The sequence below is a fragment of the Grammomys surdaster genome, unplaced genomic scaffold, assembly GCF_004785775.1.
Source record: "Grammomys surdaster isolate TR1022 unplaced genomic scaffold, NIH_TR_1.0 125953, whole genome shotgun sequence".
NCBI classification, from domain to species: Eukaryota; Metazoa; Chordata; class Mammalia; order Rodentia; family Muridae; genus Grammomys; species Grammomys surdaster.
In genome coordinates, this window is record NW_021620773.1 from 5,027,964 (window position 1) to 5,055,346 (window position 27,383).

Genomic DNA, 27,383 nt, shown 5'->3' on the forward strand with positions numbered 1-27,383 from the left:
TCTCTCTGACTGGGGTTGGGGGAGTACCTGTGTTCAGGGTGACCTTGGACTGACCTCTGGGTATGGATCTTATTCTTAAGAATTGCCTGGCCCTAGCTAGGATGACTCGCTTGGCTTGTTCACATGGTTCAAAATCTGTTTGTCTCTGCTCCATGTGAAACCCCGAGATCCAGAAGAGGTGGGTTGTGATCTCTACCTTCAATCCCCTCCTGATAGGGGAGGGCCTCTGCTAGTCAAGAAAATCCATGAGCCCTTGCACAGATACTTGGGTAAGTCTTTCTCCAGGTTCTTGTTTTGTTTGTTTGTTTGTAGTTTTTGAGACAGGGTCTTATTATGTAGCCCTGGCTGTCCTGGAACTCACTATGTAGACCAGGCTGGCCTTGAACTCACAGAGATCTGCCTGCCTCTGCCTGCCGCTTGCTGGGGTTTAAGGTGTACACCATCACACTCAGAGGACCTCCAGGTTCCTTGGGATATGAAGTCTCAAGGCAGCGTTGCAAGCGGAGTGCATGATGGTTGTTTGTGAACAAGGATGTGAATTCTGGTGGCTCTGTGATCCTTCTCTGTGTCAAGCATCAACCATCCGAGTCAGTACAAATGAACCATTTTGGAGTCTTTTATCTTTTATATTCTTTTCAACAAATCTTTAGATTTGAAGGCTATGCAAGAAACACGCCACATTTTCATTAGGTGAATTGAGCTGTGCAAAGTACCCGAGACTGTTCAAGGGACCTTACTTTGGGTTTTTTTTTTCCTCTCTTCCACTACACAAAGTCCTCTTGCCAACAAAGAGGGAGTGTGGTGTTTCATAGGCGCCTATGGGAGTGCACCCCAGGGGTTCGGTTACCATAAAAGCTCTCATTGTCCGCAAGCCTGAGCCTGTAGTGTGAATTAGTTGTTTCTTTCCGGCTGTGTTTCCTGCCGATGCAGGGAGCTCCCGTCTGGCCTATGCAGGTATTCCATAAATATCCAGTAGCTACACTTCCATACAGGTACATTCTACCACCTCTCTGTGGGTCACAGGGTGATGTCTGAGACCCCGGTTATCTATCCTCCATCTCCGTCCTTGGAATGTTAAATGGCTCCCTTGAAGCCAAGCTTAGTGGGTAATAGAAGCCAACCAAGGGGCCTGCAGTGGCAGTGTGCTCTGTGGGAGTGTTGGCTGGGTGCCCCTCTGTAGAGCTGCAGTGGTAGTGACGGGTCAGGCAGCAGGGACAAGGACACAGCCTGTCCTCTGACAGGTGGCAGAGCTGGGAGATAAGGTGCCTGGCCTCTGTTCCTAAACACAAGCTGGTCAGATGGTAGGGCCATCTGCATGGAAATTTCACAGCTCAGGGTCGCACCCTGGGTCTTTGTGTTTCACTGCTATGTTATGGAAAGTCCTCCAGGAGCTAGGCAGCCTGTCCTGGGTGTGTCCTGTCTGGTGGAATGGCTGCTTTCCCCCATACCTTCCATCTCCCTCATCCTCTTCCAGTCTACCCCTGTGTCCTATGCAACTTGAGATGCAGTTTGCTCCAGCAAGCCCACTCCTCTCGTCTCCACCCTAGTACCAGGACCAAGTACACTGACATCTTGCCTGGTGCTAGGATGTGTACATCTACATCGGTCTCCTCGGTTCTAGGAGGAGATGGGGAAACTGAGGCACAGAACTATTCTGATGGGGACATGTGGATGATGTGTCAGTGACTCTCAAATGTGTCATCCTCTCAGCCTGACACGGGCCTCCCGTTGTGACTGTCCCTTTCCTCCACAGTCTCTCTGCTTTTTCTAGCAAGCTCACGCTTCCTCCCACCAATTCAACACCTATCTTCATCAGGAAGGTTTGAGCTCCTTGCCCTTGGGATCTGTCAGGGGGCACTCCAAGGTGGGGTCAGAGATAAGGAGCTGAAACGGGAGGTGTCTCTGTTGTGTCTCAGACTGGGGTGGGAGGTCCTAGCTAAGGTAGGCCAGGCTTTGTAAGAAGGAATAAAACTCCATTTGTATACATGAAGTGTGAGATCTGCTGGCAGGTGTGTGCACGTGCGCGTTGCATGTGTGAGTACTAGTGAGCATCTGTGTGAGTGCATGATCAGATGAGCCCCATTGAGGGTGTGTTGAGGATGCAGGGTATGGTGTGAGTGTGCAAGTGCACACTTCCTGTAAGCACTGGCCTGTGCTCTCCCCTTGCCAGAAAACTTCCAGCTTGCCCAGGCTACCTCATTGTGTAGCCTGGGCTTCTTAGTGGGTCTTGTCTCAGATACTGGGATATGCACTGGTAAGGGAGAGACCAGGAGCTGTTTCACATCCCATATGTCTATGTGTGGACAGCTAGACTTTTGCCTTTGTCTTTAATGTAGAACACAAGAGACACAAATACTGGTGGATAGTCCCCTGCACATGCTCAGGGCCTCAGTGGCCGGAGAAGGTGACTGAGGTGGGCAGGAAGGGCCTGTGCAAGCCCGTGGGTGGCAGGCACTGCAGGGTGGACATGGGGTTGCTGTTGGAGAAATGACAGTACCGCACGTCACCTCCTGCAAACATTCCTGGTCTCCGGTCATCTGTGAATTCTCTGCTATGAACATTGGTTGTTCATTCCTGACCCCGAGTGTGAATCTATTCTCATCTTAAGCCTCCCCGTACCTGCATCTGGTTTCATAGGCACCCCCTCTGCCCGCCCCCACGCTGAAACCAAACCCCCACTGGCCTCCCAACGAGGAATTGTCTGTAACAGGGTTAAAAGACGGCAGAAATGTGAGCACTCCTGAGGACCAAAGGCTTTTGTGTGCGCACAAAAGCGCTCTGCAGATACATTAGGCATCTAAGTGGAAGGCATCAGGGAGGGGCCGTACACCGGGAAGAAAATACGCTGGAGAAAAATGAAAGAGACTGGCTCGGTGAGGCTTTGGCATCAGGAGTCCGGATCTGCACAGATTGGTAGAGCTGGCCTTTGGGGGCCTCACCTTGAAGTGCACAGTAGCCCTTGGTTATTAGAGTGGAGGAGGAGTTACTGTGGTAGCTCCACCCACTGGCCATTTCCTTTCCACCTGTGAGTGTGTGTGCGTGCGTGCGTGCACACACGCGTGTCCTCCTTAGAGCAGCCTTTGTGACCAAGGTGGAACCCTGAGGTAGTAGATGCTGAAGGGTACATATGCTAAGTGTGTAGATGATGGTGGTGGTACAGACTTGGAAGCAGATATTGTGTGTGGCTCTGCAGTCTGATCCCCACCTCTGGGCTGTGTGTTTTGTACTACCTTTGCCGAAGTGTCCTGGGCTGGCCACTGCTGAGCTTTCCGTCCTGGAGATGAAGTCCAAGGTTCAGTGGGCCTGAAGAATACCTCAAGCTTGGGAATCTTCCTGGTCTGGCCATCTGCTCCCACAGATCCAAGCCGCCTTGCAGAGGCCGATCATCCCATACCCAGCTTCCCACACAGGAACTGAGGAAAGCGCTCAACCTGCCACTCGGCTCCTTTTCATTGTCTGCTCCTCTCTTTGGTTTAAATATGTGGCAAATGTTTTAAAGTTCACTTATAAAATATTAGAAAGTGCTGGGTGGTGATGGCACATGCCTTTATTCTCAGCTCCCGGGAGAGAAGGAAGGTGGATTTCTGAGTTTGAGGCCAGCCTGGTCTACAGAGTGAGTTCCAGGACAGCCAGGACTACACAGAGAAACCCTGTTTGGAAAAAACAACAAACAAACAAAAAGCCAAATCAAGTTAGAAAGCTCTCCATTTTGTCCTGTTCTTTCTCGCTCCTCACCTGAGCTGGGGCCCAGGAAAACCAGTGGCTGCTCCTGATGGTGTCACTGTCTCCAGTGGCATCTCCACCCTCATTCGTGTCAGCTAATCACTGGGACATCAGCTTCTCACTAGGACATTCTCTGTCTCTCTGCCTGCCCCTCCCCCCCATTTTATTTTATTTTAAATTAAAATTTTTCTTTTCATGACAGAATCTCATGTATCCCAGGCTAGCTCAAACCTACCACGTAGCTAAAGCTGACCTTGACTTCCCAAGGGCGGGCATTACAGATATTCGTCACCGTGCCTTTGTGTGCTTTGTACTAGGGCCTTCTGAATGCTGGATAAGCACTCTACCAATGAAGCTACATTTCCAGCCTCCCCTTCCCTTTAAAAAGCTTGTTCAAAATCAGGCTTGTATATGCGTGTGTGTCTGTGTGTGTACATGGGTTTGTGAGTGCCTCGGTGTGTATAAGAGGGCAGCCATGAGGAATCCATTCTGTCTTTCTTCCGTGAGGTCAGGGGTCAAACTCATGTTCTCACCGGATGGCAGGTGTCTTTACCCACTGAGTAAAAAGCCAAATGCCCCTTTTAAAAAAGAATATCTTTGTTGTGGTGGTGCTGGGACAGAACCCAGACGCTCTTGGCATACTAGGTGAAGCTCTGACACTGAGCGCAACCCCTCCTGTCTTTCTTTGAACAAAAAAGCCACCAAAGTCTCCATCAATGCCCCCACAGCTTTCCCATCTGGCTTCTCCATCTTGATTCAAACCACGCAGCTCATCAAGCCCATACCAACAGCAGCCATCTTTCCTGTGGTGTCTTACCGCCCGCCCGCCACAGCAGCACAGGGCTAAGCAATTGAATTAGTCAGACTTCCAGAGGTGGTCCTGAGAGAGCAGGTGCATGACTGGAGAGCATTGGGTGACACTTGCATGGCCCAAAGAAGCAACTTTCAAAACACACTGAGCAACAGGCAGTCTAATCTAGAATATTCTCCCAGTGTTACAATGATACTCTGTTGCTCTCAGCAGTCATCCCCAACATCTCCCCAGCAGCCACAGCCACCAGCCAGCCTTGGTGTTCTGGGCATCTCAGCTTCATGGCATCACATAATACAAGTCCTCAGTGCCATGCCTCAGGGCTCAGCAAGGTCACGGTGTACTGCAGTGCCCCAGTTCCTCGTAGCAAGTAATGGGCCAGTGTCTATTTCTGTCCCTCTATTGAGGGGGCATTTCAGTTGCTCCTGCTGTCACAGGAGAATTTTAAGTACTGTTGGAAGCATGTGCAAACCTGTTTTTTTAGCCTCCTCTATGTTCCCAGAGGCACGTCCCTGGGAGTGGGATGGTGCATCCTGCCAGTAGTGGCCAACAATTGGCTCTAATAATGTCCCTGCGTGTACCCTGGTCACCTCTTGTATCGTTTTTCTGTCCACCCCCTTTTTTGTGCAACAGAGTCTCTCTATGTATTACTGACTGTCTTGGAACTCATTATGTAGACCAGGCCATCCTCAAACTCACAACAGAGATCTGCCTGCCTCTACTTCCTAAGTGCTGGGATTAAAAGTGTGTGCCACCACTCCTGGTTTCTTTTTCTTTAACCTTGTCAGTGAGCCCCCCTACCCCCAGCGGGTGGTAAGCCCCATGGTTGGACAGCCAGGAACTCAGACCCTTCACTGAGGTTGCCGTCTGCAGCCCCAGCAGGTGCTCCCTGCCCCTGCCTCTGCCTCATATCTCTCCTCCTCCTGATTGTGTATGACCCACGGGTGCTTGGCTCTCTGGTTCCCTGACCACAAGCTCCTTCATTTTATCTGCAAGGCCAGGGCACATGTTTTGGCTTGATAACCAGCAGCTGTCACCCCAGAGCCTTCTGACCAGCTCTGACCCCTCAGAATGGAGCCAGGCATCAGCGTCAGCAGCAGTTGGTCCTCATCAGCAGGAGCTGTTCTGGATAGAATCCTGGGTGTTCCCTGTTTTTCACCCTGGTGCTCTCTTTGCTGTCTGTCTGCGCTTGAGTCCTTTGGTGCTGAGCTGTCAATTATGAACCGTAGTGTACAGCAATCACAATTTGGTAAATAGCAGGTTAGTTTCATTAAAGCCTCTGCGCATAAAGGGCTGTTTACATCCACTCCCTGAAAGCCTCACACCCATTCCTCAAAAAATGTAAATTACACGCTAAGGAGATGATACAGGGTTCATACAGCCCGGAGATGGTCCTTCTTTCTCAGCGTGGTACCTAACACTTAAGCATCCCTAATGGGTACCTCACCAATCTCCCAAAGCAAGCTGCTGCTCCCAAGTGAGAAAACGGATGATTTTCCATAACCATCTAACTACCACTTAACAGAAGTGGACTCTCTAAGGAAATAGATAATCAGAGATTGACCTAAGATATGTGGCTCCTCTCGGGTCCAGAAGAGAGGTTTGTGGGAGACTCGTATATCTTAGTCGACACTACACTTCTAATATCAAAGGAACAGTTGGTCTACTGTGTGTACTGTGTGTGTGTGTGTGTGTGTGTGAGAGAGAGAGAGAGAGAGAGAGAGAGAGAGAGGTATGTTATAGTGTTTGAGTGTGTATTTCTGTAAATGAGTATCTTAGGGTTTCTATTTCTTTTCTTTTTTTTTTTTTTAAGATTGATTTATTTTATGAATGTGAGTACACAGTTGCTATGATCAGAAACACCAGAAGAGGGCATCAGATCCCATTACAGATGGTTGTGAGCCACCATGTGGTTGCTGGGAATTGAACTCAGGACCTCTGGAAGAGCAATCAGTGCTCTTAACCACTGAGCCATCTCTCCAGCCCCCAGGGTTTCTATTTCTATTGCTATGAAGAGACACCATGACCAAGGCAACTCTTATAAAGAGGAAGACATTTCATTGGAGCTAGCTTACAGTTCAGAGGTTCAGTCCATTATCATTGTGACAGGAAGCATGACAGCATGCAGGCAGACATGGTGCTGGAGAGAGGTAGCCGAGAGTTCTACATCCTGATTGGCAGGCAGCGAAAAGAGAGAGTGACACTGGGCCTCAAAGCCCACCTCCAGTGACATACTTCCTCCAACAAGGCCATCCCTCTTAATAATGTCACTCCCTATGAGCCTATGGGGGCCATCTTCACTCGCCTATGTATTTATGTGAATGTATTGGTGTGTGTGTTTGTCTGTGTGTTCATGCATTTGGATTTTGAGGGCTCAGATATATATACAGGTGCACTTGCATTTTGTGGGGGTCAGAGGTCACCTGATATTTTCCTCAGTTGTTCCCCATCTTAGTTTTTTTGCACTGAACTTGGAGCCTGCTGACCAGCTAGGCTGACTGGCTAGCTCTGTGGATCCATGTCCCCTATCCCCCTCTCAGTGTTGGAATTATAGGCACACACGGCCAGTATATGTCCTATATAGACACATATAGGACAGTGTGAGTCCTGGGGGATCTGAACCCAGGTCCTCATGCTTACCTGGCAAAAAAGTTACGTGGTGAGCCCAGATATTTTAATCTTAAATCCTACCTTATACCCAGAGAAACTACCACCATGAGCTCGTTTAGGGCAGATGGTTGGAGGAGGCAGAGTGGAGAGCTCACATCAGGTGACTATGTGGCTAAGTCACCCACTATACTACTTCAGGGTATGTGGCGTGAGAAGATGGTCATTCACCTCAGACAATTGATTGGGCTCCTGTTGCCAGCACTCCATGACCTACCTTTCAGTACAGTGTCTACACCAAACAGGTGCCTCACTCCTATGAGAATCTTGAGGTTTCATTTTGAATGAGCTACACAGTCATCCCCTGTTAAAGGCATTAGGGTGATTTAATTATAGTCTCTGTATTTATAGATATTTCTAGTAGTATAAAGAAACATGTTAATGCAAGCAGTCCCTGCACTGTTACAGCTAGAGGTGGCACTGGGCCCATTGATTTGGTTTGTTTGCTTGTTTTGAGGTGTGATCTTGCTATGTTGCCCAGGCTGGCCTGGAACTCCCAAACTTAAGTGACCCTCTACTCTCAGCCTCTTGAGTTCTAGGGCTATAGGTATGCCATATACCTTTCTAGGTCTTTCGGTTTTTTTGAGGGGGAGGGGGTGTTGAAGAGAGCTGTTGTCAGACTCTCCATGGGGAGGAAGAATCTTATATCTAGTGTGCCAGTTGTAAAGTCTTATGGCACCACCCTGCGTTTATGGTCACAGCACCTAGGGACACAGGCTTTGGTATCCCAATATGAAGGCAGAAAGGAAATCCAGTTGCCTGTGTCAGCATTGTGTGCCAGCTTATGGCTGTTTGCTTGTTTCTAAAACTCAAGACCTTCATACCTTTTGTCTAACATGGACAGTGCAGTTGGCTTCTTATCTATCCCTAGAAGGATTGCAGAGGTTATATGGGTGGATACTTGGTGTCTCAAGAGGGCCCACCAAGAGCCTGTGACCATGAGGGCTGCCAGGAAAAGAAGCCATTTCTGGGTGGCAGCCGCAGCCTCCCCAATAGGGGGAGGCTTCATTGCCGCCCCTGTATGAGAGCCATGGCTCCAGGAGGTGGGAGCCCAGGCTGCTACCTGATGTCAGCAGCAGGGCCAAGGCCAAGAGGTTCCTGAGGAGTGGATTTGACCCGGAAACATACAAGAGGCAACTTCAGGCCAGTGAAGGGATGAAAATAATTTGTTTAGGTTTATTTGTATATTTTATGTATATGGGTGTGTTGTCTGCATGTACACCAGAAGACAGCATTAGACAGGTGTGAGCTATCATGTGGGTGCTGGGAATTGAACTCGGACTTTCAGGAGAGCAGTGAGCGCTCTTAACTGCTGAGCCATCTCTTCAGCTCGGGATGAAGATAACTTGAGGAGGGTGAGGCCAGCACACACGCTCAGTACTGTGGGTACTTGGTATGATCAGGCTCCAGCTTTGACAGCTGGGAAACAGATCTCCATATTTGAGCCAGAAAGCTGCTACCTGAACCCAAGGTTGTAGTGGCCAGAAGCCAGCAAGGGGCAAAAAGAGGATCCTATGTAATGACATGGCTGTGTCTGAAGGCCATCCTGAGGAAGAACTAGCATCTGTGTGGCTTAGTCAACAGGTCTTTCTCCTCTTGGCCTGGCGAGCTGGCCTTGGACAGTTGTGGGACATGAAAATTTAGTTCTATACCACATGGTTGTCTTTAGTCCTGGGCTTTTATTCCTAGCAAATATAAAAGTGCATTTAAAAGCCAGCTTTCTAGGGTACCCAAGTGCCCTTCCATGGGTGCTGGCTGTGGGCCCCAGTCATCTTGCTTCCGGCAGGCTCCCACAATCTCTATCTTGGGTTTGCCTTAACTTTACTGTCGTAGCCCTATTTCCGACAACCTCCATTCTGAGGAAGACTGCCTGCACCCCGTGTAGCAGGGTTGGAAGCTGGGGTACTTCATGCTTCTTACACATGTCTTCTTACACTGCAGGGAGCATGCAGAGCTGGGATACCTGCCCAGGATATGGAGAGAGACAGCTGACAAATTCTATTCTTTACGCCCCTGCAGCCCAACATTGGCCACCTGGGCCTGCCCCATGGGCCGTCTGGAGAGAAGGTGGCTGTGGTGACTGTGGATGACTGTGACGCAGCTGTGGCCGTGCACTTCGGAAGCTACGTTGGGAACTACAGCTGCGCTGCCCAGGGCACTCAGAGCGGCTCCAAGAAGTGAGACTCTAGAGGGGCGACACAGGGCATCCACAACTACTAAACACAGGTCACCCTTGCCAGGCCAATGCAGAGTACCTTGGTATCCTCTGTCTAGACTGGTATCAGACTCTCTCTCAGTGGATAAGCATCTTCCCTCTTAGACCACAGAACCTTCCAGAATAAGTCCCCTTAGAAGTACCTGTCCAGCCAGGTATGGCAGGACATACAAATAATTCTAGCACTTGGGAGGCTGAGGAACACATATTGAAATTCTTCATAGCCTGGTCTACATAGTGAATTTGAGGCCAGCCTGGGCTAAGCAGTGGGCACCTTTCAGAAGGAAAGTCAGTCTGAGCCACTTACCATTCATGCCTTGTCTCCCTGGATCACTGCTCCCTGAACCCTGGAAATTACATGAGGTGGAAGGGACTGGGCTGTCCTTGCCGGTTTGAGGGTCTTTGGGGGATTATTTGAACCCAGGACAAAGAAATTCGATCGCCCTCATGCAGGGCTAGCCTTGCTATATTTTCTTTTGGTAATTCAAACTTCAAAAGTTGAGAACCCGCTCTAGATGTGTCCTAGCTCATAGTTTGGTGGGATGTTTTGTTTTTTGCCTTGAGACAATGTCTCCCTGTAGAGTCCAGGCTGTGTCCTCCAACTTCTAATTCTCCAGCCTCGGTATCCTTAGGGTTGGGATTACAGGCTTCTCCCGCTGCCCCTACCTCTGAATCTTGTTCCCATTTTGAAGGTCACGTTCAGGTGAACCCATCTTCACTTAACTTGCTTTAATTTGATTGGTGAACTGTGTCATGGGTCTAGAGCCCTGCCTGGGACCTCAGCTGCCCCCTGCTGGAGGCAGAGTTCTGCTCTAATTACACTGTCTCCCTAGAGAGCCAAGGGACTGTGGGGTGCTCCCCTCTGATGCAGAACAGAACTCAGTAGTGGTCCTTAGTCACCTCCAAACCTCCAACTGTTGGGAAATGATACAAATATAAGGAAATTGAGGGTCAGGGGCGCTGCGAGGGGCCCCCAGTAACCCTGAAGCGGGTTGACTCCCGCCCTCACCTGAGTCGTCTGCCTTGGGCTTGTACCTGCTCTGCGATTGGCGCCTCTGGCAGCAGAAACACAGTGGCATTACATCAGTGCCAGGCCTGATATCACAGAAGATGGCTTTGCCTCCCCAGGTCACTGGATCTGACTGGTCCTCTGCTTCTGGGTGGTGTCCCCAACTTGCCAGAAGACTTCCCCGTGCATAGCCGGCAGTTTGTGGGATGCATGCGAAACCTGTCCATCGATGGCCGGATCGTGGACATGGCTGCGTTTATTGCTAACAATGGCACCAGAGCAGGTAGGCACAGCCTCTGGGTGTTTAGAACTAGCATGGTTCCCACAGGACCTTTGTGGTCACTCCAGGGATAGAAGGGCTTTTCCTACTTCTCAGAGAGCTCTTGAAATGTACCTACCTGTGGGTGAGGGCCTCTTGGGAATGGGTTGAGAGCTTAGCTTAGTGGGCATGGCCACAGCCTACAATTTGCTGTGTTTCTGACATTGGAACGCTGTTTGTTTACCCAGGCACAGGATCCTAAAGTCTTGAACTGGTCACCAGGTGGCCAGATCAGACCCTAGGATGTCATGGAAACCCTGAGTCTCAGATATGGGTGAAACTGAGAATTCCACAGACTCTAGCCTGGTGTTCTCATCATGGCCAACTGGTCCCTGGCTAGCCATCTCTGGCTGATTGCATTCATGTGTGGGTCAGTGTGGGGAATGGTGGAAGTCCTTAAGGGGAGCTGCCTTAAGGTTATACCCTCTGCCCTGCAGGCTGTGCTTCTCAGAGGAACTTCTGTGATGGGATCTCATGCCAGAACGGGGGCACCTGTGTGAACAGGTGGAACACGTACTTATGTGAGTGTCCACTCCGCTTTGGTGGAAAGAACTGTGAACAAGGTAAGGATTTGTCCATTCCTCCCTAGACTGCCAGATGGGAGGAGAACACACAGGAAGTAGACTGAGAGAGGCTGGGAGAGAGGTCCAGGACCTGGGGTCAGCTCTGTAGGATATAAAGGCAGGTAACCATGAAGGTCAGAAGAGCAAGGTGGCTGAGGACATACCTGAGCCCTGTGGAGTTCTAGGGTGCCTCTCCTGACCGCTGCTGCTGACTGGGCCTCGTGATGAGCATGAACAGCCTCCTGTCCATCACACGAAGATGCTGCAGGGTTTGAGTGGTGTCTTAGGTTCTTTCCTGTTGCCGCATTAAAATACCATGATGAGGGGCTGGAGAGATGGCTCAGAGGTTAAGAGCACTGCCTGCTCTTCCAGAGGTCCTGAGTTCAATTCCCAGCCACCACATAGTGGCTCATAACCATGTATAATGAGATCTGGTGCCCTCTTCTGGTGTGTCTGAAGACAGCTACAGTGTTCTCATCATATATATAAAATAAATAAAATCTTTAAAAAAAATAAAAACAGTTAGAAAATCAAAAAGCAACTTAAGAGATAAAGGGTTTATTTGGCTCACAAGTCCAAATCACAGTAAGTCTGTCATGACAGGAATGTCACAGTGGCAGAGCTAGGGAGGGAACGGTGACATCACATAGTCACCATAGTCACGAGTAGAGAGCAATGCAAGCATTCATGCTAGGGCCCTGCTCTGTCTTCAATCTTATAGACGCCATGATGCCCTGCCTAGGGAATGGTGCCACCCACTCTCCCAAAAGCTGAACCTACTGCGTGTCCCAAGCGCCACAGGACCACCCCTTGACTGTCATATATCCATTTATGGGGTGGGGGAGGTCCTTGCCACACTTTTGGATGTGTCTGGTAACCCTCAGGGCTTCTTTACCCAGTGAGCTGTACAGAAACCATGGTGGGCATTTGCAAAGTCCATTGCTGGGTTCTTAGGGTAGTACTGAGCACAGATACAAGTCTGAAGCTAGCATTTGGGTTAGAGTGAAAGACCCCGTCCCCTCTTCACCTGGCTGGTAGCTGAGAAGATGCTCTCTGCCTAATTTCGGGAGGCGCCTAAGGTCCTGGTCTGTGTCTACAGCTATGCCACACCCGCAGCGCTTCACTGGTGAGAGCGTCGTGTCGTGGAGTGACCTTGACATTACCATCTCTGTGCCTTGGTACCTGGGGCTCATGTTCCGGACCCGGAAGGAAGATGGTGTACTGATGGAAGCCACAGCGGGCACATCTTCCAGGCTCCACCTCCAGGTGAGTGTCTGTGAGCCACACAGGCACCTGTAGAGCAGACAGGTGCCCTAGAAAGAGAACCAGACAGAAGGAGTTTCCCAGGCTGCCTAGGAAGGGCATCCGCTACTCGCCTCCCTCCTCCTATGCTTGCCCTATAGTGGACAGAGAGAACACAGAAGGGAAATATGAGTGACCCAAGGTGCAGTGCCACTGTGCCGGTCAGATCAGGGGAAGTGCACAGTTCATGCATACCTATGTAGTCCCGGGGGCTTCCTTTCTATCACCCACTTTCCTTCACTGCGGTCACAGGATGGAACATATAACCATGGAGCCGCTGGCTCCATGTAACTTGCCCTAGACAGCAGCTCTGGTCTGCCAGCCTGGAATTTGGCTGTTCCCTCCTTCTTCTCCCCCCCACCCCAAGGCTTGATTCAAAGCCTTTCAGAGCTCTAGGGCAAAGGGCAGCAGCAGATTTGGGGAGTGAGCTTTCATCAGTTCCAGCTGCAAGAGCCCTTACCTGCATGCTGCCGTACTCCAGGTCCCGGCCTAAAGGGTTCTCAAAAACCCATCACTGCATGCCACGTGTGCTTTCTTTATTGCTACCTCTTTACTGTTCAGCTTGTTTGGAACCTTAGGTCCGAGTACCCAGACACTTCTGGAAGCGGTTTTAATGTACTACATTCATGCATTTGCATATCTCTTACATGACAGAGGGTTTCTGTTAGGTTCTTGGAGCCAGAGATACCAAGGAATGATGTTCTTGGTGGGGATCGCCCAGTGCTGTCTCACTGAGCTACCCTCGATTTCAACCTTTCCACTCTCTGTACAGTAGAGAAATCCCTTCTCCTATGCTCGCCCTGAGGTTCTGAGGTGCCCACTGTCGGGGAATCCGTGCTTAGCCAGGAGTTCCCAGCAAGCCCACAACTTGTCCTCTCACCTTGTATCTCTGACATTGGAACTGACCAGACAGATTTTCTTGTGTGAACCATGGCCCATGATTCCTGAGCAGGGTCAGAATTCTCTATTTTTGGCTTTTCTTGGACTTAACACCCTCCTCTGATAGGCAGGAAGCCCAGAGGGTCATTGTCAATGGTCACTTAGAGGAATCATGCCCTAGCAGGGACTTGATCTCAACTCTGGAGGAATTAGTAACGAAGTATTTCTTTCTTTCTTCCAGGCTTTTCCAAAGATTGTATATGTAAGCACATGCATGTGTGCCTATGTCTCTCTGTGTGCTCATGTCTGCCTACGTGTGTGAATGTGTCTGAGCATGTGTGCGCGTGCATCCGTGTGTACATCCGTGCATGTCTTTATGCACGTGTCTGTGTTTGCACGTGTCTAGGACTGTATGTATATGTCTGTGTCCACGTTTGCATAATATGTCTGTGAGTGCATGCGTACTTGTATGTGTATGTATGTTTGTGCGTGTGTGCCCGTATGTATGTTTATGCATGAGTACATGCATGTCTCTGTGTGTCCATATGTGAGTGCATGTAACAGGCCCTGGTGCCCGTAGACTTCCTTCCCATAGGTTATCCTCCGTCTCCTCCTCCCTCCTTCCCTTCAGGACTGTGTCTACTGTATTATCTGTCTCTTCTCTCCCTGAGAACCTGGCATGCGAAACACAGTACTTCTGTCCCAAGTTCTAAAGATAGTGGCTCCTGGAACTCCCATGGTCCCTACTGTCCCCATGTCCTCATTGAGCTTGTTTCTTCAACTACCTGGCCCTGGATTCTTGTTCTTCATCCCAGTCAGGCATTTGGAGTGGAGTCGGAGGTAGTCGGAGGAGAGGTGGACCCTAAGGAGTGTCTGTACCAAGCTCCCATTTCGCATGAGGGAAACTGAAGCTAGAGGCTTTGTGTAATCTAGGCCCCGCAGATCCTGGGTCAGCCAGAGAACCCCTCAGCAGGGCTCTGCTCAGAGACGGGGAGGAGACAGGGATGCCCAGAGCCCTCCCCTCTCCCAGCTCTCTGCCAGAGGTCACAGGGCCCTTTGATAGATTTGTTTGTACTGGCTGGAGGGTGAGGCTGGCAGCCCAAACAGAAGCCAGCCTCTGGCCTATGCCTGCTCACTTACCTGGGGTCACAGCCCCAGAGGTTGGGGGTGTTGGTGTACGTGGCAAATTCTTTCCTCATTAACTGTAATTTCAAAAGTTTCCCAGCTGCCCCGGAAGCTCACTTTGGCCTGAACTTGGAAACACTGTCCTGCCTGAGGATGGTATTTCTCTGTGGGTGTTTCTCTGTTGGAACGTATTAAATTGGCTGTTTTGATTCAGGTGATGACGGGCGCCTACAGGCTGTCATTAGTGTACCTGGAGGAGAAAAAAAAAGCTCTGTTCAGCAAGGTTAGCCCTGACTAACCCTGGTAGCCAGGCGAACCTTGGTAGCTTATCCACAGAATTAAAGACTAGATACACCCAGAAGGGTTTTAAGGGGTCCTGTAGACCTCATGGGCAACCCAAGATGACCTGGTTGTTATGATTTGAAGAGGCTGGTCTAATAGGAATCCCAGAAATTGAGGGGGGAAGGGCAGAAGGAGTTCATGTTTAGGTTCATATGACATATTCAGTTTGTGGCATCCTGACTGCCAAGAAAGCGTTGTGATGCAGCAGTTTGAGTGTCCCCATCCCATGGCAAGCCAAAGCCCAGACAATTTGGCTAATTGCTGTCAGGCAGCCTAAATCCAGCTGTGTCATCAAGCAGAATAGTCACGCTGTTGTTGACACTTGTCCTGAGTTGGGTAAATAGTCCAAGATAGGTGGTGGCTCCTGTTCTGTCCTGGGGTTTATTCATGGCCTCTCCTTTTGTTGCAGACACACAGCGTTTTCAAGTTCTTGTTGATCTCTTATTTTGGAGGGTTTGCAAGCAAGGCCAATGAGAGAGAATAGCAAGGAAACTTGTATGAAGCAAAGTAAGCAATGTGTTAAGTGGTGAAAATTACCTTCCAAATCCAGCTATTGGCAAAGACCAAAGTCTCTGCAAAGATCCGTTGGTATCACCGTTAGTTCTTTCTGTCAGAGCGACCCCTGAGGCCTGTGGAGTACCTCAAGTTAGCCAGCACGAGACATTTTGTACTGAAACCTTTCGGTATTGTTGCTAAGGCGTTTGGAGGCCACAAAACTTGGTCCCAGTGAGTTCCAGCCCTTGGAAATGTGTTGAGACTTGCTTTAAAGCCTGGATCCAGCCAGCCTTCGTCAACATTCTGTGTGCACTTGTAAAGAATGTGGTCTCTACTGTTGTTAAGCAAGGAGATGCACATGTGACGAGACAGTGGCATCAATCATGGTAACACAGCCCCAGACTGTGTCAGGAGCTGGCAGTGTAGCTCAGTGGCAAGGCCCTGGGTTATACTCTCAGTATTGCATAAACCAGGTGTAATGTCACATCCCTGTAATCCCAGAATTTAGGAAGTAGAGACTGAAGAATCAGAAACTCAAGGCCATCCTGGGCTTCCTTAGGAAGTTGGAAGCCGGCCTGGGCTGTGTAGACCGTATCTCAAAAACAAAACAAACAAACACAAAAACCCAAAATAAAACAAAATGAAAAAACAAAAAACCCCTAAAAATACTATGCCATTGTCAAAGTTGCTGTCTGTCATTGTGACAGTCTGATTCTGGACTTCAACGCTGGGCTTCTTTTCTTTCCTGGCTAACTGGCTGTTGTCATTGTGAGCCCTTTCTAGTGCTGATGCTTACCTTAAAGGTGCTCTGTCTGTTAATACAGACACACCAGCACTTCTTCCTACAGGGCTTCTGTTTATCCTTTTGGTTTGGTTTGATTTTTTGAGATGGTTTCTCAGTGTAGCCCTGGCTGTCTGGGAACTCACTTTTTAGACCAAGTTGGTCTTGAACTCAAAGACCCGCCTGCATCTGCCTCATGAGAGCTGGGATTAAAGGTGTATGCCACCACCATGCCCCAGCTGTGCCTGTCCTTTTCCTATCAGAATTTTCTGTATCTATAATTTCAGGCGTATCATGGTGTGTGGCTTTTAAATCTTGAGTCTCATCTTGGCCAGCATTATCTTTAACGGAACAGTGAACATCTTATATAAGCCACACCCCTGCTTTCTATTTTTTTTTTCTTCCATGTGTTTAAATGTGATGGCTTGATCCTTCCAGCCAGCTTGAGTCTGCTGGTCCCCATGACTGTGTGTGATTCGCATGGCCACTCAAGTCTGGGTCTAACAATTCTGCCACCCCTATTCCTATTCCTGGGACTGGTCTGTTCTGCCCTTGAGTTGTAGGGATGCTACGGTGTCCTCATATTTTGCGATATTTTTTATTGAGTGCTAGGCATTGTACTGAAAGTCTCGAGAGAACTGGTGTCATCGTCACCTTGTTTATGGGAGGCAACAATCGGGGGAAATAGTCACAGACCCAAGAGAGTCTGTGCAAGGCATCTGTTCCTACAAGATCTGCTATTTCTTGTTTACTTAAGTGTCCGTGTGTGTGTGTGTGTGTGTGTGTGTGTTTTGCTAGGGAGTAAAACTGGGGCCTTACACTGCCAGGCAAGTAATCTACCACTGAGCTATATCCCCAGCCAAATCTGTGTCTTTCTTTGTTTTTGTTGTTTTGTTTTGTTTTGTTTTGTTTTTGTTTGTTTCCTTTCTCTTTTAGGACAGTCTTACTGTGGTAGCCCAGGCTGGCCCGAAACTTGCTATTTAGAATAAGCTGACCCAAAACTCAGGCTCATCCTTGCTGTCCCCCCAAGTTCTGGAACCATAGGTGTGCACCACCATGCCTGGCTCCTCATTTTTAAATCCATTTTTCACGCTGGCTGCTATGTCCTAAGTCTGTCTGCATGGCTGATAACTAACTGTCCACAGACTGTTGTCTATGTTCCTGTAACTGTAGCACTGTACTACACTGTACTGTTATAACAGTCAGTTGCTGCGGCTCTCTCTGCCCTACAGATTCTCAACAGCTACATCCGATTTGAGGTCTCCCATGGCCCCTCTGACGTGGCGTCCATGCAGCTGTCTAAGTCCCGTATAACCGATGGGGGGTGGCATCACCTGCTCATAGAGCTTCGGAGTGCCAAGGAGGGCAAGGACATCAAATACCTGGCAGTCATGACCTTGGACTATGGGATGGACCAGGTGAGTATGCACCTGTACCCTCCTTGGAATAGTCCCTTCATCACCCCATGGGAGAGCACAGTAGCAGTATGCCAGGACCTGCAGGGACCTCGTGAGTTTGGAAAAGTGCTGGTCATGGGTCTGGAGTTCCTATTCCATGTATGAGGATGAGGAGACTTCTGTAGTCTAGAATTGGGCTCTGCCTACCTGGGTCTCCCATCGTGGAGCTGTGGATACCTTTGTAGGGCTTTTCTCTCTGTGAAGTTGCTTTGAGTAGCATTTTATTGTTCAGCCCCGGGCCTCTACCCAGGCACAGGTACCAGTGCACCTTTTCCAGAAATGAGTATAGTGCATAAAGCTGGCCAAGACTCAGGACCCAGAGAGGCTGGAGGACACAGACACACATCTGTCCCAGGTGGCAGCTGTCTTTAGATGATACTCTCAGAATGCTCCCGGAAGTTTCTGCAGTTGCCAGCCAGAGAGCATGGCACGTGTCAGAAGATGCCCACATACTGAGGGAATGCTTCGCCGTTCATGACGGCCTCAGAGTCTCAGCTTGCCTTGCAATACATTCTGAGAAGAGTGCATCACTGTTGAGTTTAGATGCCCCTCGCTGGGGCTGGGAGCCAGCCAGGACCCAGATTCCCGTCATGAGAATGCATGGTCTTCACTCCCTGCCTGCCTGCTGTTTACCCAGCTCCTTCTCTAGGCATGGCTCTTGGTTATGTGCCAACTACAGAGCACGAGGGTTGCCCATGTCTTCCCCACTGACCCCTGGATCCCCCGCCTAATGTGCCACACATACAGTCAACCTGCTTGCCATAGGCCAAGTGTGGTCAGCCTTCCTTTGGAGGCTCTAGGGAGGCAGTGCATGTCCTTCTGCCTTAAGTCTTCAGCACATTTCTCCCATGGAGAAGGTGTGCCCAGAGACCTCCAGCCCCACTCCCTGCTCTCTCCATGTAGAGCACAGTGCAGATTGGGAACCAGCTTCCTGGGTTGAAGATGCGGACTATTGTCATCGGAGGTGTGTCTGAGGACAAGGTGTCTGTCCGCCACGGTTTCCGAGGCTGTATGCAGGTACGGCGGGCCTGGGATTACCTTGTTACCGGCTGGCACGGGCCTCCGTCACTACAATGTAATTATTCGTCGTGTAGGCACCCCAGACTTTTAGCTGTTTACTGCTCATAGCTACCTTCCCCTACAGCTCCCCTTAATGCCAGGGATCTAACCCCACCCCTACCCCCCACCCCCTCATTCCCAGCCTTCAGCCTCTTGCTTCTGCCATGGCTACCTGATCCAGCTTCACATCCACACAGGCATCCTACGACTGCCATAGGAGTCCCATTCACAGCTCCCTGCAGTGGGCACAAACCACGCATCCCTTTGCTGCTAGCCATGCTGCGTGACCCAATGTTGTCCATGTTTCTAGCCTCCAAATTGTAGGGATAAGAGCGGCTCAGATTGGGAGAGAATTTGGGGCTCTCTTAACCTTCCTTTACCCTCTGCAGAGGCCGGGGCGAGGCGGGGGGTCCTCCAGTTCCACCACTCTGAGACTGAGTCCGGCTCCCCCCACTGTTTAAATGCAGGGCGTGAGGATGGGAGAGACGTCCACCAACATTGCCACCCTGAACATGAATGACGCCCTCAAGGTCAGGGTGAAGGACGGCTGTGACGTGGAGGACCCATGTGCCTCCAGCCCCTGCCCTCCCCATAGCCACTGCCGTGACACGTGGGACAGCTACTCCTGCATCTGTGACAGAGGTGGGGCCTTCATTTCAGACGCCACCATAAAGGAGGCCTTGGTGACTACGGTGCATCTGGGGAAACTGATTTTGGGTGTCAGCTGCTCTAGTCAAATCATGAGCCTGTAGGGACCCTGGGGTATTTTATAAGAAGCAGCCTGTCTGCCACGCATGGTAACCCATCCCTATAATCTACCCAAAGTGCCTGTTAGTGCTTGGGAGGCCATGACAGGAAAATTGCTGCATGTTTGAGGCCATCTTGGGTTGCATAGTGAGTTCTGGGCTAGCCTGGGCTACAGAGATCAACCTTCTTTCAGCCTCCCTACAGGCCTCCGAAAGCTGAGGGCCTTTCTATTGCAAACAGACTCACTGTCTCAGCACTCCCCAAGTCACATCATCACTGGTCCTCCCCTTTGGTGGCTTTGGGAGCACTAAGAATCTGGGGAGAATTATGAATACACTGAGAGCTCACACGACCTCCACCCACATCCAACCCTCCCCTGGCCTGGGCAGGTTGCCCTCCATGTTTTCCCAGTCTGGCTCCTGTGATCTGGAGGCGAGGCTACTGCTCGCTCCCTTCTGCTGAGTGGCAGAAACTGTCAGCTTCGGGAAGCGTGGGATACAGGAGAAGCATTGATGTAGAGATGGTCCTGGTCCTGTCTCCACAGGGTACTTTGGAAAAAAGTGTGTGGACGCATGTCTCCTGAACCCCTGCAAGCATGTGGCGGCCTGTGTGCGCTCCCCCAACACCCCTCGAGGCTACTCCTGCGAGTGCGGGCCTGGCCATTATGGGCAGTATTGTGAGAACAAGTAAGGAAGCCGAGACTCTGCCTCGTGGCCCTCTCGGCCTCTGTCCCTATCTTTCCTGCCTCCTCTCCTCCAGAGAAGTATGAACAGATGGTATTCCCTCCCGGTCCCTTCCGTCTGTATAACCTGAGGCCTCCATTAGGCTTCTCACATGTGTCTTCAAGCTAGTTGAAACCATTGAGAAAAACAGTATTTTTAACAGCATTTTTGTACATAGAGCCTGGCTGGGTAACGTGGCACCTGAAGGTAGTAGCAATGAGGGCACAAGACTCGTAAGTGTCCTTCATCTGTCATCTTGTTTTCCCGTCAGAGTCGACCTTCCATGCCCCAAAGGCTGGTGGGGGAACCCGGTGTGTGGCCCCTGTCACTGTGCTGTCAGCCAAGGCTTTGATCCCGACTGCAACAAGACCAATGGCCAATGCCAGTGCAAGGTGAGGTGCCACCAGCCTGTCCCCACCCACCCCGGGCTTGAGCCCAGCAAGCTGGCCGAGCAAACACAGTCCTATATACAAACCTGAGTCTATATACATGGACAGTTGTACCTGTATGTGTGTCATACACTTTCATACACGCATCCACGTGTATTCACAGGCATCCTCTATCTAAGCACACACATCTGTGTGCATTCCTGCCTGTTCACAGTCACACACTTACACATATACCCACACATGCATGCATCTAAACATTGGGTCGTGCTGGGTGATGGTGAATGCCTTTAATCCCAGCACTTGGGCAGCAAAGGCAGGTAGATCTCTGAGTTTGAGGTCAGCCTGGTCTATGGAGGATGTTTAGGACAGCCAGGGCTACACAGAGAAACCAGAGCAAACAAATAAACAAACATGGGGCTTCTTACTCGTGTTCTGTAAATACCACAGGGCTCTAAAGTGCCTCAGACTGCCCCACCATGGGAACTAGGAGCCACTGTGGTCTTCCTGCAGCCCTACATCCGGCGAGGAACAGACCCCAAGCCATTTCTGTGCATATTTCTGATATCAGCTTTGGTTTTCCAAGTTAGCTGCTGTCCTGACCTTTTGCAAACAAGTTGGTACCCAGCGATGACAAAGTTTTTCAAGTCTGAAGGGCAAGGGATATGGCTCAGAGGGCAGAGCCCGGGCCCTAGATGTCATTCCCAGCACACACCCACCCCTATGTATACATATACACAAGCCATACCCCCTGTCTTGGTGCCCAGACACCAATGTGTGTGCAGCATGGTGACACCTGGTCCCACAGCCTCTGAATATGCTCCTGTGTGCTTAGCTGCAGTTGTGGGGAGCCCTATCCCCCTCAACCACAGGAATTTTCACTGGCCCCACCTGTGACTTTTTCAGGAGAATTACTACAAGCCCCCAGCCCAGGATGCTTGCCTTCCCTGTGAGTGTTTCCCCCACGGCTCCCACAGCCGTGCCTGCGACATGGACACGGGGCAGTGTGCCTGCAAGCCTGGTGTCATCGGCCGTCAGTGCAACCGCTGTGATAATCCTTTTGCTGAGGTCACCTCGCTTGGCTGTGAAGGTCTGTTATTGGTTGTCCCTTGACCCCTTTCTGGTCACACTGCAGAACAGACTTGGCGTATTTTACGTGTGTATAGAAGCATGTACACATATGTTCCCGCACATCCCTGGGGCTCGGACAGTCCTGGTATTCTTTATGCTGAGTTCTCTTGGCCTTCTAGAAAGCTGGTCTGCAGGAGGCCCTAGGCCAGAGCCTGTTCTAATGTTCATGGTGACTGGAAGGTGTTAGAGGTCACCCTTGTTGGGAGCCTCTCGTGAGTGGAACGTGGGACTGATACATTTGTGTGTACAGCTGAGCTGAGTGACTTCCTCCTCTGTCCTCAGTGATCTACAATGGGTGTCCCAGGGCATTGGAGGCTGGCATCTGGTGGCCACAGACGAAATTTGGGCAGCCAGCAGCAGTGCCATGCCCCAAAGGATCCGTGGGTAAGTCCTGTGCCTGGGTTGTCCTTGGGATAGGAAACCAGACGTGTTCTGGGCTGGTGGCCTGGATAGCAGAGCTTTTGAATGTCATTGTTAAAACAATGTCACAGGCTAAAGAGATAGCTCCATCCATGGTTAAGAGCACTGGCTTCTCTTTTAGAGGACCAGGGTTCGATTCCCAGGACCCATGTGGAGGCTCACAACCATCTACAACTCCTGTTCCGGGGGGATTTGAAGCTCTCTTCTGGCCTCCCTGGGCACCGGGGGTGCGTGTGTTGGTTATACACAGATAAACATACAGACAAAACACCCATACCCATTCAGTCTAATTTTAAAGTATGTACTGGGAGAAATGATAAGCTTTTCCCTCAGTAGCAAGAGCAAGAGGCATAACAGATGAAAATGGCCGGTGACTCATTCATCTCTTTCCACTGGGTGCTGGGGCTTTGGCACTCCTCCGCCTAGGGCCTCGACAAGCCACCTATTGTTTGTTATACCATTTGTTCTCTGTAAAGTGGCAAGTATTGGTGTCTGTGCTGTCTCCGTAAGACCTGTGAGAGGATCGTCAGCACGGGCTCATTGGCTCACAGGCTTGCCCGTACCCATATGGTTGTATGTATTGCTGGGAACCCAGAGGGCCTGCTTTGACTACAGGGCAGCTTAGAGATGGTTTCAGCATGGAGGATGACAACATGTGTTGGCCCTGTCCCGTGGCTGTGAACATGTCTGGTGTAGCCCCCACTCAGATCCTCCTCCGTGCTCAGTACAAGGGTTGGCCAAGTTACATGCATAGGTTTGAGGTGTGACCCACAATCTGAACGTGCTTCTGTTTCCAAGGTAATGCAGTCCGGCACTGCAGCGGGGAGAAGGGCTGGCTTCCCCCGGAGCTCTTCAACTGCACCTCTGGCTCCTTTGTGGATCTCAAGGCCATGGTAGGTCACAGCCTCGGGGAGGGGCCTCTAGGATATGTGATGGGGGGGTGGGGGTTGCATTTGGATGAGGTATTCATGGCTCCTCAGAGGCCGTGAATCTGGAGGCAAGTAGGGAAGGGGCAAGGTTGGAGGCCAGGGGCCAGGCCCACTTCCCTGACTCATGTGAGTCAGGCTGGCTTCAAGTAAGTGGCTCTTCTGTCCCCTCAGAGTCTTGTTCTGCAGACAGAATCCTCACTGTCACCAAACTCAGATCTTACTTCCTTATATTCTCAGAAAGCAGATTTGCCCTTTTCTTGTTACTGTTGCCAACTCAGGATCTTTTCTGGGTTTGGGAATCTTTTTTTTTTTTCTTTTCCCTTCCCTACCTCCCTTCTCTCCTTCTCCCACTTCCTTCCTTCTTTTCTCTTTTTCCAAGACAGGGTTTCTCTGTGTAGCCATGGCTGTCCCAGAACTCACTCTGTAGATCAGACTGGCCTCGACCTCACAGAGATCCTCCTGCCTCTGCCTCTGCCTCCCAAATGCTGGGATTAAAGGCATGTTCCACCACACCCAGCAGGGTTTAGGGATCTTTGAAGTGCTATCAAGAATACTAAAAAAAATAGAGAATTTCTGAATGGCCTCAAGGACCAAAAACAAATGAAATCCATTTGCCAACGTCACCATTTCCCTTTTGTTCCAGAATGAGAAGCTGAGCCGCAATGAGACAGGAATGGACGGAAACAGGTCCCTGCGGCTGGCAAAGGCACTGAGGAACGCCACGGAGCGGAACAGCACACTCTTTGGCAATGACGTGCGCACAGCCTACCAGCTACTGGCCCGCATCTTACAGCATGAGAGCCACCAGCAGGGCTTTGACTTGGCAGCCACCCGTGAGGCTAATTTCCATGAGGTGAGAGGAGGGTGACCCTGTCTGTTAGCCTTGTATTTGACAGATAAGGAAACTGAGGCTCATGGACCTTATGTTTGGTTTGCCCGGGGGCACAGTTTAAGAATGGCAGAACCTAGTGATCGGCTCTTGAGTCTCCTACTGATGCCCCCTGCAAAGCCCACCCCCACCCCCTGTCACTTAAGCCCTGCACTCTGTACCATGGTGTGAATAAGGTCACATAAATCGTAGTGTGGTTTATATGAAATATATGTAGCTATGGGGGATCACCCCAGAGCTACTCCACAGTAATGGGCTTACCACACTTCCACGCTCAGCCTAGTACACTATGGTTCCCTTCCCTGGTTTACCTGTATGGTCCAGGGTCTAAAATGAAGGAACATCCTGCTTGTCTTTCTCCTTAGCGCTTGAGGCTGTCTGTGTGAGACCCCAGCGGGACACCCTTCTGGCAGACTCTGGCCTCTGATGTTAATGTGTAGCCTCGTTTTCCGCCCTCCCCCTGGCCTGGCTCTCAGCAGGGCATCCTCCTGGCAGAGTCTCTGGCCTCTGATAGTAACTCTTAGTCCTGCTATCCTGGCCCAGGTCAATCCTGGTCAGTTCATGGCTGTCATTTGCTTCACCTCAGGACCAAGGTGTCTAATAACAGAAGAATGAATACCATCTGTCTGTCTGTCTGTCTGTCTGTCCAGGATGTCGTCCACACGGGCAGTGCCCTCCTGGCCCCAGCTACAGAGGCAGCATGGGAACAGATCCAGCGGAGCGAGGCTGGTGCCGCACAGCTGCTGAGGCATTTTGAGGCATACTTCAGCAACATGGCACGGAATGTGAAGAGGACCTACCTGAGGCCCTTTGTCATTGTCACCACCAACATGAGTACGGACTGACCTGGGGGGAGGGCCTGATGGCGCATATATATGACGGGACTTTGGGCCTGCTGTCCAAATAGATGCTGACCCCCTAACAGTGACGTGGGTGGGACACAACCTCAGCCCAGGCAGTCTGTAGAAAAGTGAGCCAGCAGCTCTAGCCCCAGACTCCTTGTCTATAAACTGGGAGAAGCCGCCCAATGGTAGGCATCTACAATCTAATGTCACAGTCACTGATGTCATTCCTGTGGAGGTGTCACCCTGGGGTCTTTGGAGTCTATCTGGTCCTTTTAGACACCCAGGTTTAGGATTTCCCACAGTGTATCCTGTCTGGGTACAGTATGTCCCCCTCCCGTTCACCACAGATGAAAGTTCATGCAGGAGGGACATGTGGGGATGGAGGTACAAACATTCCCACCCTGAGACAGTCCCTAAGCAATCAGTACTGTCAGGACCCCATGGCCCATGTGACCTGAAACACTAGTGCACACTGCTCTGGGGCTGGGAGTTTAGCAGTCCTGAGTCCTTCAAGGCAGAGAAAGCCCCAAGTTAGTAAAACTCAGTTTCCAGCCCGCATTTGTTTGGACAAAGCTGCAAGAAGGCCCCAAGTCCCTGGGACTCTTCATTCCAGACAGGGTTCCTCTAAATAGGTGTGGGGCCAACAACATTGCTGATATTGAATAAGAGATTCCCTACTCCCCACCACAAGCTGTTTTCCTGACACACACGCTCCGCTGCAGGTGACTTGAGGGGCACTGTCCTAGCAGGGACTCTTTTTTTTTTTTGAGGGGCTTTTTTGTTTTGTCCTGGAATTCACTACATAGACTAGGCTAACCTCAAACTCATAGAAACCCATCTGCCTCTTCCTCCTGAGTGCTGGGATTAAAAGCGTGCACCACTATGCTTGGCTGCCAGCAGGGAGTCTTAAACAAGCAGGATGGTATGGGGAAGCCTCTGGCACATACAGGTGCGACTCCACCTCTTTGTCAGAGTGGTGGTGGCCAGCACCAGCACCAGCTAAGGAATAGCCTGACTGTGTAGTCCATCAGGGGCCTGTAGGTGTGTCTACAAAGCAGAGCAAACAGAAAATGTACGCCCGTCCTGCTGAGTTTATAAGCCCACACTGCCAAGCTTCCTTAGGGTCAGCTGTGGTTATTTCACTGCTGGAGAGGATGCAGGGGAATGACATGGCTTGTGGAACAGGGCCGGTTGGCATGGTACCTCTCTTGTTGTGACTGGCCTTGACCTGCATAGTCCACCCCATCAGAGCCATGCAAGACAGTGCCAGGTGCCACCATAAAGAGCCAGAATGCCAAACTCTGCCCTGTGTTCAGGTGTCCTGTGTGGCTTTCAGTAGGTTCCCTCCTAGAGATAATGGTTGCTGTTGAAACAACCATTATTTCAAAACTGTGGGTTCAAGAAGGCTCTAACATTTGGGGGTGAATAAAGGGGTTGTCCCCAGTTCTTGCAGTTGACATCTTCGACAAGCTTAACTTCACTGGTGCCCAAGTGCCAAGATTTGAAGATGTTCAGGAAGAGTTCCCAAGGGAGTTGGAGTCCTCTGTGTCCTTCCCAGCTGACACCTTCAAGCCACCGGAGAGAAAAGGTGAAGCATGAAGCCACCTAGCTGTCTCTTATTGCCTCGGGTGTCCCCATCCTTTCCAGAGAGATCTATGGAGCAAGCAGGCTTGAACAATGTTCAAGTGGCTTTATTAAATACGGTGGGAGATTCTCATGGATGTAGGACCAACCTTGGTTAGGGCCCCAGCTTCCAAACTGTCCAGCTGCAGCTTCCACATACTCGTGATTACGTGTTTGCTCACAGCTGACCATGGAAGTGATTGTGGTTGTGTGTGAGCTTAAGAACATTAGCTAGAGCCGGGCGGTGGTGGCGCCCGCCTTTAATCCCAGCACTTGGGAGGCAAAGGCTGGTGGTTCGAGAGTTCGAGGCTAGCCTGGTCTATAGAGTGAGTTCCAGGACACCCAGGGCTACACAGAGAAACCCTGTCTCGAAAAACCAAAAAAAAAAAAAAAAAAAAAGAACATTAACCAGAACTGTTCCTGCACGCAAGTGTGCATGACAATGTATACATGGGTGAATATGTTCCTGAGGTGCATCTGTGTGGTGTTCTGTGTGTATGTATACATATTCAGTATGTACATATGCATATGTGTATGTATTCATTTTGTGAGTGTTCATATATGTGTATATTCAGATGTCTTTGTGTTTATGTTAATATGCATTTGTGTGTATTCAGCATGTAAGTACATGTGTATATAGTAGTGTACATATATATGTGTATATTTAGTACATGTATGTATATACATATACTAATATTCATATATGTACACATATGCATATTCCAGGTATGCATGTATATATGTTTGTATTCCTGGTGTGCATGTATACATGCTTATATTTCAGGTATGTGTGCATATATTATATGTGTGTGTATATTCTACGTGTGTGTGTTTATGTCCTGTATGTACATATATTCCATGTGTGTGCTTATATGTGTACATATATTCCATGTGTGTGCTTATATGTGTACATTTATTCCATGTGTGTGCTTATATGTGTACAT

The 27,383-nt window shown here is 50.1% G+C and overlaps 1 protein-coding gene across 1 annotated transcript in view; it reads left to right on the forward strand.

Annotated features, from left to right (window-relative positions):
* Positions 1-27,383, forward strand: part of Celsr1 (cadherin EGF LAG seven-pass G-type receptor 1) — a 135,221-nt gene that overhangs the window by 86,436 nt on the left and 21,402 nt on the right. Inside the window, exons 6-20 of the mRNA XM_028753680.1 lie at positions 9,221-9,378; positions 10,545-10,708; positions 11,182-11,307; positions 12,407-12,573; positions 17,464-17,649; positions 18,592-18,705; positions 19,215-19,389; positions 20,039-20,180; positions 20,488-20,608; positions 21,509-21,692; positions 22,016-22,117; positions 22,952-23,046; positions 23,726-23,935; positions 24,622-24,805; positions 26,261-26,404. Coding sequence (XP_028609513.1) covers positions 9,221-9,378; positions 10,545-10,708; positions 11,182-11,307; positions 12,407-12,573; positions 17,464-17,649; positions 18,592-18,705; positions 19,215-19,389; positions 20,039-20,180; positions 20,488-20,608; positions 21,509-21,692; positions 22,016-22,117; positions 22,952-23,046; positions 23,726-23,935; positions 24,622-24,805; positions 26,261-26,404 — 2,272 coding nt within the window. The remainder of the gene's footprint in view (positions 1-9,220; positions 9,379-10,544; positions 10,709-11,181; positions 11,308-12,406; positions 12,574-17,463; positions 17,650-18,591; positions 18,706-19,214; positions 19,390-20,038; positions 20,181-20,487; positions 20,609-21,508; positions 21,693-22,015; positions 22,118-22,951; positions 23,047-23,725; positions 23,936-24,621; positions 24,806-26,260; positions 26,405-27,383) is intronic.